Source organism: Pezoporus wallicus, unplaced genomic scaffold (genome assembly GCF_028554395.1).
Source record: "Pezoporus wallicus isolate ANWC-B61680 ecotype Strahan unplaced genomic scaffold, APGP_CSIRO_Pwel_v1 scaffold_2584, whole genome shotgun sequence".
Taxonomy (NCBI): Eukaryota; Metazoa; Chordata; class Aves; order Psittaciformes; family Psittacidae; genus Pezoporus; species Pezoporus wallicus.
Genome location: NW_026642851.1, coordinates 9,790,272 through 9,802,699, shown reverse-complemented (window position 1 = coordinate 9,802,699; position 12,428 = coordinate 9,790,272). Strand labels below are relative to the sequence as shown.

The 12,428-nt window shown below is 41.0% G+C and overlaps 1 protein-coding gene across 1 annotated transcript in view; it reads right to left on the bottom strand.

Moving 5' to 3' along the window:
- GPR158 (G protein-coupled receptor 158) overlaps positions 1 to 12,428 on the bottom strand; it is a 190,436-nt gene that overhangs the window by 44,150 nt on the left and 133,858 nt on the right. Inside the window, exon 6 of the mRNA XM_057432434.1 lies at positions 5,719 to 5,828. Within this exon, the coding sequence (XP_057288417.1) occupies positions 5,719 to 5,828 (110 nt within the window). The remainder of the gene's footprint in view (positions 1 to 5,718; positions 5,829 to 12,428) is intronic.

The window sequence follows — 12,428 nt, the reverse complement described above, 5'->3', positions numbered from 1 at the left end:
TCTAAGTTGTTATCTAAAGCCCTGGGGTTTTTCATATGCTACAAAAATAAATAAACAAACTAGCAAAGGGTGGCTGCAGGCAAGAGAAATGAATTACACTCAGGAAATGAATTAATTAGGTTAAAACATACTAACAAGAAAACAGATTTTTCCATGACCAGTCTAATTAGTGAAACTTTGCTCCTTATGAACTCCTACTGTATGTGAACACAACGCTTTCGCAGCAAGTCCAGCTCTCTTCCTCCTAAACTGTATCTCCCAGCCTTTCACTCTGCCCCAAACCCTAAAGCCTCTATTTCTCTGCTGTTTCCCCCAGCAGCCAGGCACGAGGCACAGCATGGGAGCCACCAGCAGCACATGGCCACTGACCAGTCAGGTCACATCAGGTAGAAAGGGACCTCCTGATGCCGTGGGTTTTGGCCTTCTCTCTACAGGAACCTTCGTATGGTCTGTTTTCTGCCCCAACACTTCTTCTCAAAGCTTTATAGGACCTAGCGTGTACAACCTCTTATTCAGTGCTCTCACTTAAGTATTTTCATCAGAAACAAGCATCAGCAACACAAACTTCAAATAACGCAAATGACATAAGAATGCTTTAATATTTTCCATGTCCTGCTCTCCTTGTTTAAACAAAGATGGGTAAATGTGCTACACGTGGAAAAAGCAGTGGAAGAGGACAGGGATGCCCTGCTCTCATGTAAGACTTACTTTTTCCTAATTACATTAAATTAATAATAAATACAAAAAGTACCCGATGCCTTTCTTTGTTCACCATGTCTCTCTCAGCCAGCTCTAGGTACCTCCCTCTCATCTGAGTCATGAGTACAAGAAAATGAAGCTGATAATAGTGACGTGACAGTAATGAAGGAAGGCTCTTTTTTAATCTTTAATTTCTGCACTGCTGCTGGCTCTGATATTCAAAGCAGTGTCATGGAGCTCTCACATAAACACAAATTGAAGAGGCACAACAAGGAGCTACAGCTGCAAGAGCATCAGAGACATGGAGCTCCAGCAGCCCACAGCAAAACCTATATGGCTGTGAGCCCTTCTCTGCCAAGCACTGGCAAATTTTGGAACCTTCTTGAGATAATTTTCGTTGCAGAAGAGAAACTGGCAGTACAAAACAAGTATCTTGTCAGTGCAGGATGTTTATTTTCTGAAGTCCAGCTGCCCTTCTTCCTGAAGCCGGAATGGTAACAGGCAGTGCTCTCAAAAACGTTCAGCCAAGGCTTCAGATCATGCATCTGACCACATGTCTCTCCCCTCTCCAGAAAAAAGTCTTCATGCCTTCACCTCCCTCTCTGCAGGGGTCTCCACAGACTTGTGTACCAGACACAGCACTTACTGCTTCTCTGACGGGATCTTAACCTCTGACCACATACCCCTTCCCTTTTCCTGCTTAACACAATGTAGCTATGGGACCAGGGAAACAGCACACCGAACCTCCTGCCATGACACTTGTGTGAAAGATACAGAAACATGGTGTCACTGAGCTTTGTTTATACTGCCAGGAATTAAAGTTTACAAAGAAACTTGAGATTACACATTTGTTACATAACTGCACAAAACTAACATGAGTTTTTCTCTGTATTAACTGTTAATTCAAACCCAATTCCTACAAAAAGCCATCTTGGGGTCAATACTAACTCAAGTTGCAGCCTGCACGCTTTCAGCAGGAGATGGGAAATCACCCAGTTATAGGCAGACCCACAAATCCCTCAGAAGGAGAGTCAGATAAATCACCTGTATCTTCTTTCCTTTCCCTAGCTACAATAGGAGGTTATGCTATGCCCTCCTCTTTCATGTTCTCACCATCAATGCACACCTCCACCCAAGTGCTTCAAGAAGCAAACCAACATCTTGGATTTCTCTGCTAGCACCGGTCTCCTCTCTGTAAGATACCAAACCATAACATACAGAATCACACTCTTTTGGGTTAGAAAAGACCCTTGAGATCACCAAGTCCAACCTTAAACCTAACACTACCAAGACAACCACTAAATCATGTCCACCACTAAATCATATGTGCACCACTGCACACTACCCACACTGGTCTTATCATCCTTTCTTTATCATCTAAAAAGATCTGTAGAAAGGGCCACTACGTGCTCTGACTGTTCCAAATGTCAAGGCACAGCAATGTAATCTTAGCATAGCATTTAAAAGCAGTGCAGAACTGCCTCACAGTGTTAAGATCTTGTCCTCCCACTAACACACCCATCCCACCACTACTTACAAAAAAGCCATTGTATGCCATTGTCTTGTGTTCCATACCTGGAACATTATGTTCTCCATACCTTCTCATTCTCCTCACTTCCACACTTTCCTCTGTTTCTCCTAGTAATGTAAGAAATGGACACTCCCACAAACTAGTGACCCCGTTCCTGGGTTTCATTCTGCTAAACTGTCTGTAAGCTGTCCTCTGTATGCACACACACATATACATATGTCTGTATGGATAAACCTATGGCTTTCTTCCATTTTCATGCTTTAACCCAGAATTAAGGATTCTGTACTAATCCTGACACCAAGATGGCAGAAGTTCATGAAATACTGAAAATAATGAGATAATCTGTCCATCAAATATAGTGCTCATAAAAGGACACAAAGAGTCTTCAGTCACAGAAATATATTGAAAGATGCAACATCAGCAGCTCTTTTAAAACTAAAAGATTAAATCTGAGACATCATTATTTCTTCAGAGAACGATTTTGAAGAATTCATTATTGAGGAAAGTATTTTTATGTTCACAGCTCTACAGGTACATGTCTTAAATTAAGCTCATTTCCTTACCTCCATTCTTCCACCCCCATAAACATCAGCTCATTATTTCAAAAATGCACAATGAATAAGAAAGAGGCAATTTAAGAGGAGGCACTGTAGAAACTGACTGTGACAGGTGTTGAAAGAATGAATCAGTACGACTTCCCTGTTCTTTTCCTTAAGCATTTGCTTTTGGCTACTTTTCTGATTTCTCCTTGGTGCTTGACTATAACAAAACCTCAGAGAAGGCTGGGAAGTGGGAAGCTATGAGGGAAAAAAGCCACAAAGAAAACAAGTTTTTCGGTGCCTCCTACCTGACTTTGGGTAACTTTCATGTGCCAGTGCTACTCAAAGCACCTCATTTGTTGGGAAATATGGCCTTATACTTTCTGGTTATCCTTAACAGCTGCTTTTACACAGTACTGGCTTTCCCATTAAGCTTAGAAAAATCACAAGTTCCTTGCTAGCAATCAGTTCTTCCTCCAGACAAGACAGAGGCTACATGCAGCAGGGAACCAGTGCTTGTCATGAGTATTTGTGGTGTCTGCAGTAAGCCACTCTTCAACCCTGCAATGACTGTGCATTAGACTGCCAAAAATTCTACCAAATTTCTATTAGCATTGTACTATTCCTAATTAGCATAACTTCTACAAGTGTATATAATAAAGCTTATTATCTAACTTGACTCAGTCTTTTGCAAGGCACTCTCCTGGACTGAAATATTAAGTACTAAAAAGACCACACTGTCAAGAATGTAGGATATGAATGGTCAGGACAGGACCATCTGAGGAATATGAAGATAAATTCCTAGAGAATATAATTCTAGATTCATGTATTAAATAGTTAGGTCTTTTTTTTCTCTTCATTTTTCAGAAAGAAATATAGAATTACTCAGGTTGGAATTACCCTACGAGGTCATCCAGTACTCACAGCAAATTTAACGCTGAATTGAGACCAGGTTGCTGAGGGCTTTATCCAGTTGGGTCTTAAAAACCTCCAAGTATGGAAATTCACAACCTCATGGGCAACCAGCTCCACTGCCTAATTACCCTAACAGTGAAAATGTTTTCCTTGACCCTGATGCTAAATCATATTGTAAAAAGTTGAAATCTCCCATTTCAATTTGTCGTCATCTTTTGTTCTCCCAATATACACTGCTGTAAAGAGCTTGGATCCATCTTTTCAGTAACCTCCTTGTAGGTGTCAGCTTCTGCTAGGTCACTCTAATGCTGCCTCTTCTCCAGGCTGACCAAACCCTGTTCCCTCAACCTCTCCTTCCAGGGCAAGTGCTTCAACCCCTGAACATCTTGATGGCCTTTCAGTGAACTCACTCAAGTTCATTGATGCCTTGGGAGAGTCCAAAACTGGACCCAGAATTGCAGATATGTCAAAGGCTTGCTGAGTAAAGTTGAGTAATCACTTCCCCCAGCCTTCTGGCCGCTGTCCTGTTGATGTAGTCCAGTAGGCTCCTAGCCTTCATTCTTTTGTGCTGATCAAGGATGAGGATGTAGTTCGTTCTTTGTTTCCTATTCAGTCTTTGTCGTGTTTGCTGATCCTGTCAGCAGAGGTGACAAGTAGCACCAAACAGCTGAATAAGTAAAGCAGAAGTGCAAGATTTTCTGCCCAATTTTGCAGCCTGTCCTCACTTCATATAAACTGAAGATCAACTGCCCTGTCAAAAAATTGCTTCCTCACATCATGTAAAATCATATAAACAACCTTTTAGGGCAGCAGAACTGCAATGGCAATGTGAGTCTTCCATAGTCTTAGGCTGTTTCTTTACATAACTGAGCTACAGATAAAAAACAATTCCAGCAAAGTTACCAGTTCTGTTCTCTCTTCTACAGTGCCCTACTTGTTACTCTTTTTGCATCAGAAATTGTTCACCCCAGAAAATACCATGAGGGTGTAGAATTTTCTGTATGGATTTCAATGCAAAGATGTGGCCAGACAGTATTATACAGTCAGAGTTTACCAGCCCAAGTCTACGCTTTTAACCAGGGACACAAATAAAAGAGATCTGCAAGAAGAGGCTCAATTTCAATGGGAAAGCAGGGTTTTTCTCCAAAAATGTGACATGCCATTAGTGCAACATAAACCACAAGATAATCTCAGTCCTCCTTCAGTTTACAAGCATAATATCAAACCTTGTCTTTCTAACATGCCAACACAGTAATGAGGTTAAGATAAAAAGATGAACAAGGCTACTTCGTCCAAGATGTCCAATTACCAATATATACACATGGCAGATTTCTTCGCTCCAATAAACATACTTACAGAATGTATCAGTAATTTTTTGCACTTCAGTTTAAAAAGGAAAAAGCATTAAGATTTTATCCAGCATACCCAGAAAAGGCTTCAATTTTCAACGGGACTGTAGAAGTGGGACTTGAAGTTGGGTCTATGAATCGCACATGAATGTACTGCCCACCCTGTGGAACCCAGAACTTCCCACACATTTTTGCTGAGAGGCACTGATGTTTGTAAGCACGTAGTCTGTCTTCTGTGATCACCTGAAGAAAGCAGCCCTTGACTTATGAGCCATAAGAAAATATAGTAAGTATATACACCATACTGCATTGTTTTACCCACCATTGCTGTATCTTAGTTTACACTAAGAAATCATTTATGAACACTTCACAAGGAAACTTCTGAATAGTCTACAAACACCTCTCTATTTCCTGTGTTCAAGGAACATATATTCACTTCCTGTGAAAAGGAGCTCTTGTACAATTTCACAGCTGATGTATACATTTTTCATCAAATCCTGTCTGCATTCACAGTTCTCTACTGGGATTAGTCGCATACAATTTGAGCAATCATGAGGAGAAATACAGAGTAGTTTTAAAAATCAGAAACGGCGCTTGTTTATGATAATGTTTGCAGCTCTTCCATCTACGTACCCACACAGATTGCACATACTCCCACAGAGATGGAAATTAATATGTGAAATACCTGTGAAGTTTGAGGGTCACAGTTCCATAAACAGTAGCAAAGCCCAGAAGACGAACCCATCTTAGGAGAATACAGCGAAATACACTTGGCTCAAAATACAAAATGACAACCTATAGAACAGAAAGAGAGAGCTTCAGTACTGTTTTAATGTGAAAGTGGTTCTTCATTCAAATGCAGAATAGTTGCAAAACAGGACAGCAGACATATTTCAGCTCATATTGCTGTATATTTAGATTTTCTAGTAAAGTGGCAGGAGGATCAGATCACCAGCTGGCATAGTTCTAGGCACCAACTCCTTTTGAAGGGAGCTGAAAAAAGCCCTATGACAGACTGTGAAGTGACAACACTTTAAAATGCAACTCCACTGACTTTTCTTAACTGAGTGAAAACATGTACCCAGAAAAGAGGATAGAACAGACAAGGACATTTTCCTTAAGCTATTCCAGTAATATGCAGCTGGCTTAATTCTGATTCGATGGACTGTATTTCTAGGTTACACCTCCAAGTCACGACTTCTAATAAACTAGCAAAATGATAGCTGGCCATTTTCCTCTACCAGCTATTCTGACACACTAAAATTGATTGCACTACCCTCTCTCTGTCCCAAACCTACAAACCTCAACGTCATATTTGACCCTTTCTTGTTCTTTCCCATGTATTTTCCCTAAGCTATACTAAATGTCCCCATGCATCACCACTTGCTTAACGAAAATAACCTGTTTGTTCACTTATGGATTTATCTAATCACAACAGAAAGGTCCTACTGGCCTTTTACTCTACCTACCAATTAACCACACATGAGAACAGCACTCAATGAATAGTAACATAAAGCTACTTCTGCAAGCACACAGTGATTATAAAAGCATCATTAGCAAGTAAAATGTCACCCTTATCTAAATCTGGGCTACCCAAGTAGTGGACTTGGTCATGATTTGAACCTGGAGTCCATTTCTTCTCATTCCAACAGATGTTTTCCCAGGTGTCCAGAGGGATGATCCCATGTTTCTTCCCACTGGTTCAGCCCCACCAGGAGCCTGCAGTCACAGGGATTTGGCTGTACACTGCCCTTACCTCATGTGAAGACCTGGCTTGGTCCAGCAAAGCCAGATCCAGTGTATCCCACCTATCTGACTAGAATGTAGTAAAATGTCCCAAAGCACCACAGTACAAATTAATTGGGTAATCCTGGTCTACAGAAAGAAAGCACTGAAACATTTCAGGCCATCTGCCACAGCTTCATTTAGAGTCAGTACATTCTGGCAGTAGAGGTAGTATTGTGCCTACCGGCTGCCACATGATATTATTTTCCTAAGTAAATGCTTTTCTATGTGGGAATTCAAGCCCAGGATATTGGCCAAAAGCCCAGGACTATGTCCTTTGGGTGACACAGACACATTTAGGAGAGTGGGGGCAAAAATGGCAGACATGTGGGCTGAGATAGAAAAAGCTGTTGTGCTTCATTGGCATGTTTTTTTTTTCACAGCAGAATCAAGCTATTTCTTAAAAAAATATGGTTTGTCGAATCAAACCATGGTGCAAAATTTAATCTTTTTTTCACTGTTATTGGACTGATATGTTTCAAGGCAGACATTTTCTGGGAATCTGACAAATTCTGCATGTAGGGGAAGATAACAGAATACAGCAAAAGGCCCACTTCTCCTTGGAAAATCAGCTGGAAAACCAAAATGCATCCAGACACACACATGAACATGCTTATGTAAATAGAGCATACAGCAAGAAGTTTCTCAGAAGGACCTGAGTAATAATACTGACATCTTATGCTAATATTATACACATTAGGATAATTGCAGAACCAGAGCAAAGTCTGTAGCAGTAACCCACCTCCTGAAGTTTGCCAGGGGGTGGAAAACACCATGTTTAATCTTTGATTCTTCCAAACTATAAAAACTGTGTCAAAATAGACTAGCACAAAGAGACTCAGAACACGTCAAAGCTGATGTGAAGGTAGAACTTTTCAGATTATTGAAATGGGTAGGTCTGAAAACTCTCCTGGCAAAGAATTTTCTGAACAAGGGCAACAGCTCTCTTTGCCATGCAATCTGACACAGCAATTTTATCTGCAGTTGCTTGCTGAAATATTAACTGCTTCTGTCTAGAAAATCTCATTGATTTGCATTGAACCATTTGTATGAGCAGCTGAGGCATTTGGCTGGCTATCAACCAAGAAAATACCACTTCAAATGCAGCATGGTGTGAGTGGGTATGTGGCAGCTCACCATGAAGACTGCAGAGGCAAGGCTCTGTTGGTGAAAACTGTTCTCATTTTTCCAGTTTGAATTGTAGAAAAATTTTAACTACGTATTTGCCTAGTGGTCAAGTACATTGGAGAAGTAAAACCTGACCCAAGTTGATCCCCTTTTAGGTCTTCGTTGTGTTTATACAATCGAGAGTATCTACTACAGAACCCAGAACGGTTTGCGTTGGAAGGGACCTTAAAAATCACCTAGTTCCAAACCCCCTGCCATGGGTTACAATCCCCCCCAAGGGCCAATACCCATTTCAACCTACTTTTCTGTAACCTGCACATTATAGTCTGGTCTGGCAGGGACAGTTACAAAATGGTCTGACATGGACCAAAGTTTTGAACAGGAAGAATTTCTGTACTTATGTTTTGCCTGCTTTTTAGGTTTTCCAGAAAGTTATTGTAAGAATACTTTATTCCCATTCCCATCAGGGCTCCATGGGATGTTCAGGTGACCACTCTCTCTACGCTCTTGTCAGCATTAAGGCACAGCTTTCAAATTGAATCGTCTTTCATGGATTGGAGTCAAGTGGCTAAAGAAACACAGCCCTGGAAGCTCAGCACAGCAAAAGCCATGCTCAAGTTTTTCATCTTGCAGGAATCACATTCTTGTAAAGAAAATGTATTTGCTGAAAAGTACGGCCGTTGCCCTCCATCCCTTACTCCCCTTAGCGAGAAAGCAAACAAAAAAAGAAACATAACACAGAGAATCACATAATGGTTTGGGTTGGAAGGGACCTGAAAGATCATCTAGTTCCAACTCCCCTGACATGGGCAGGGACACCTTCCACTAGACCAGGTTGCTCAAAGCCCCATCCAGCCTGGCCTTGAACACTGCCAGGGATGGGGCAGCCACAGCATCTTTGGGCAACCTGCTCCAGGGCTTCACCACCCTCACAGTGATGAAGTTTTTCCTCATGTCTAATGCAAATCTCCCCTACTTTAGATTAAAGACATCCCCCCTTGTTCTACCTCTGCATGCCCTTGTAAAAAGCCCCTCTCCAGATTTCTTGTAGGCCCCCTTTAGGCACTGGAAACTGCTCTAAGGTCTCTCCAGAGCCTTCTTTTCTCCAGGTTGATCCACTCCAACTCTCTCAGTCTGCCTTCGCAGGAGAGGTGCTCCAGCCTCTGATCATCTCTGTGGCCCTTCTCTGGACTAGCTTCAGATGGCCCACATTCCTCTTGTGTCAGGGGCACCAAAGCTGAATGCAACACTCCAGGTGGGGTGTCCTAGAAGAAGAAGTCTTGGTTTTGTTTTTTATCAGCCTGTTCTACCTTCTGGTTATCAAAACTCCATTCTCTACTGTTGTTCTCAGATGAAAGCTTCCCTTAAAGCAACAAACAATATGCAGCAAAGGGTTGCTGAGCTCCAAGCTAGGAGCGTAGGATGAGCACAGGATTCGCCCACGTACCCTGGCTGCTCTCAGCAGAACAAGGGAATCCCTCTGTAGTTCTAAAATACTCTGCCCACTAAAAATCTGACAATCATTCTTTTTACCTTTTTGCTTTTATAACGCATTAGACCATGACAGCAGCATAAATCTCATTAAAAATGCTTAGATGGAAGCTTTGCTGATGGAAGTCACAAAACCTATTTACTGTACATAAGGAAATGTGATATCCTCTGTTTCACCAGCTTCTGAAATCCATTTAAATACTAGACATCAGTTTCTGTTTGTTAAACACCAAAGATTTGGGGAAAAAAATGGCTGGAAACCAGCAGAAAAGTCAGTGCCTGTTCATATCCCAGCTACTGCAGCTGTGCATGAGTCTTCATGAACAGTGGTTCATCTTTGTCATTTGGACAAATGCATTTAGATGTTTGCTCTTAACATCAATGTATTTTAAGCTATTGTTACCTTTGCCAAAACACTTTCCCAGCAGTCATGCTACCACTTGTGGAGTCAGAGATGAAAAGACTTTCTAAGGTCACCAGCTAACTGTCAAGTGTGTTTAGAGCTGGAGACTTACGGACATGGAAGAGAGACTTAGCTTGCTGACACAGCGATCAGCCAGCTCAGTTATTCAGCTGACACGATGAACAGATGCACATGCTCTCTAAAGACAATGGCTAAAGTCGATGCAGGCACCTTGCCCACTACAGCAAATCTTTGTTATCACGACAGGTAGGACAGTAAAAGTGCAAAGAGAACTAACATTTAACAATTTAATGTTCAAAAGCATAAAAGACATTTTCCTGACACGAAATGAGCAAATAATGAGTTTCCTAGCCTTAGTGCCACTTCTCCTTGAAAGACATACAACATTTAGAGAGATACTTTAAAAGAAAAAAAACCCAACACAACTTTATCAAACTTTATCAGTGCTCTGTGATGTTAACAGTGAACAATACTTCCAGGCAATACAAATACTCTTTGTTTTTCTGATTAACTGTACTGTGCACATTATAACACAATTAATTTTGCCCTTCACCTTGGTAACAAGATCCAGGTGAAAATGTTTTATTTAATACTGTGCAGTTGCCCAAGGTGCACTGACTGGGATTCAGTCTGCCTAAAACAGGCATATAATTTCTATCTGCATTGTAGGGGTCTAGTAAATCAGCCATACTAATATGAGTTTCACATATAGGCCATGGATAAAAGCAGGTACCTTGAAGGACCTTGAAGAAGTTTAGGACTTCAGCTACTTGGACAGAATCTTTGCCTAAAGGCTTCATATAACCATCGCCACTGACTAGAAAGCTACTTCAGCACTTATTTTAGGGAAGTCCCTTCACTATATGTCAATTAACAATCTGCATTAGGAAGACTAAGCCAAACACTCTGTAGCCAGCTTTATCAATTTTGTAATGTATTTAAGACAAGTTGCTTGCTACTTTGATTCTTAAGCCATAAAAATCACATGAATAGATCAAAACCTCATTTTCTTTTTCAATCATCAAATTTCTACACTCCATGTTGAGGGGGAATGGGCAATGCTATAATGTCTCAAAAGATCAGTAGTCAGACAACAAATATTTTTAAAAATACATGGAATTGTCATGTAAAGTTTTGAGCAGGAGCTTAACTCACAAAGCTCCAAAGTGTTCACTTTTGAGCTGTTCTTATTTTTGTCCTCAGTTGTAGAATCATAGAAAGATGTGGGCTGGAAGGGACCTTTAAAGATCATAAAGTTCCTAACGCTGTGGGCAGGGATGTTATCCGTGTTATATACTTGGAAATGATATACAGAGCTTAGACTGTGAGCATCAGAATTATCTGGTTATGGGTCTGAAGTGGAAGTCACCTGCACTGGATAAAAGCGATGCAAAATTATTACTTTTTTTCTCATTTTCAAATAACCAAATTTCTCTTAAAATTGTGCCCCATTAACCCAAAAAAAGCTTTACAGGAAAACTACCTACTTCTTTATTTAACTTAAGAATTTCCTGCAAATACTCAGCATAGTTCAATGAAGGACATGACACAGCCATTTAAGATAATGCCTTTTGGGCTAATTCCATTAACAAGCATCTAGGAGATACTGTGAAGAGATACATCCGATCTGTTCCACTGCTCAACACCATCTGCCCTTGCCTGTCTGCAGGAGCTGTCTTGGGCTGCCTCTAAGCAATGCTGGTATGGAACAAGCCATCAGATGCTGCTTCTTGGTACCGTGTTGTGCTTTGAGATGGGCAGTCGTCCATGCCTCAGTAGTTTCTTTCAACATATAAAACATCCTCTAGGGTAACTTAGTACATCAAGTCACCTATTAACCCTTCAATCTCAATACTGAGAAGGGATTTCCTGCAACAGAGATGCTGTTTGTATTAGATAAGCTTGCCATCCAAACTCATAATAGTCTGGCACTATGCTTTCTAGAAAAGGGACCGATCCACTTGCATGTGGGCCCACTGCCATCTTAACAGATGGGCATGAATAAAGGGATTCATGAGCCTGTGTACACCACTGGTACCACACACCACTGTTCGAAACATGATTCACAGCTCAGAGCAGCTGCTTAAATATTAGCAATGCACAACTCATTATCCACTCCTGTACCACCAACAAATATTTCCGGTGCAACTACACAAAACATTTTAGAGGTATGGTAACAGTTAAATATATACTTAGGCTAATTACATAAGAACACTTCCTTCCATCTTCATCCCAGTTTTTTAAACCACGTGCTTTCTAAGCCATAACATTTTATTCTAATAGACCTGTGGACACACAGTACCACCAAATCCTGTTATCCTTGAAAATCTCACAATTTGGAAGCAGAGCTGTGCTGGCTCATTAGCTCAATGCCTCTGTAGAGGACACAGTTGCTGCAGGAAACCACAGTAACTAGTCAGTAGGTTTTATTCTTGCCTTTGAATTGGAAGTAAATTAGCTCCACAGTACACAGCATTTGAGGCTCTCTGCTGCTGGGGGCAATGTGTTTCAGATGTATGCCAAAGTCAAAATAATTACAGCCATTTAAGATCTTTTGGGTTTCTTCA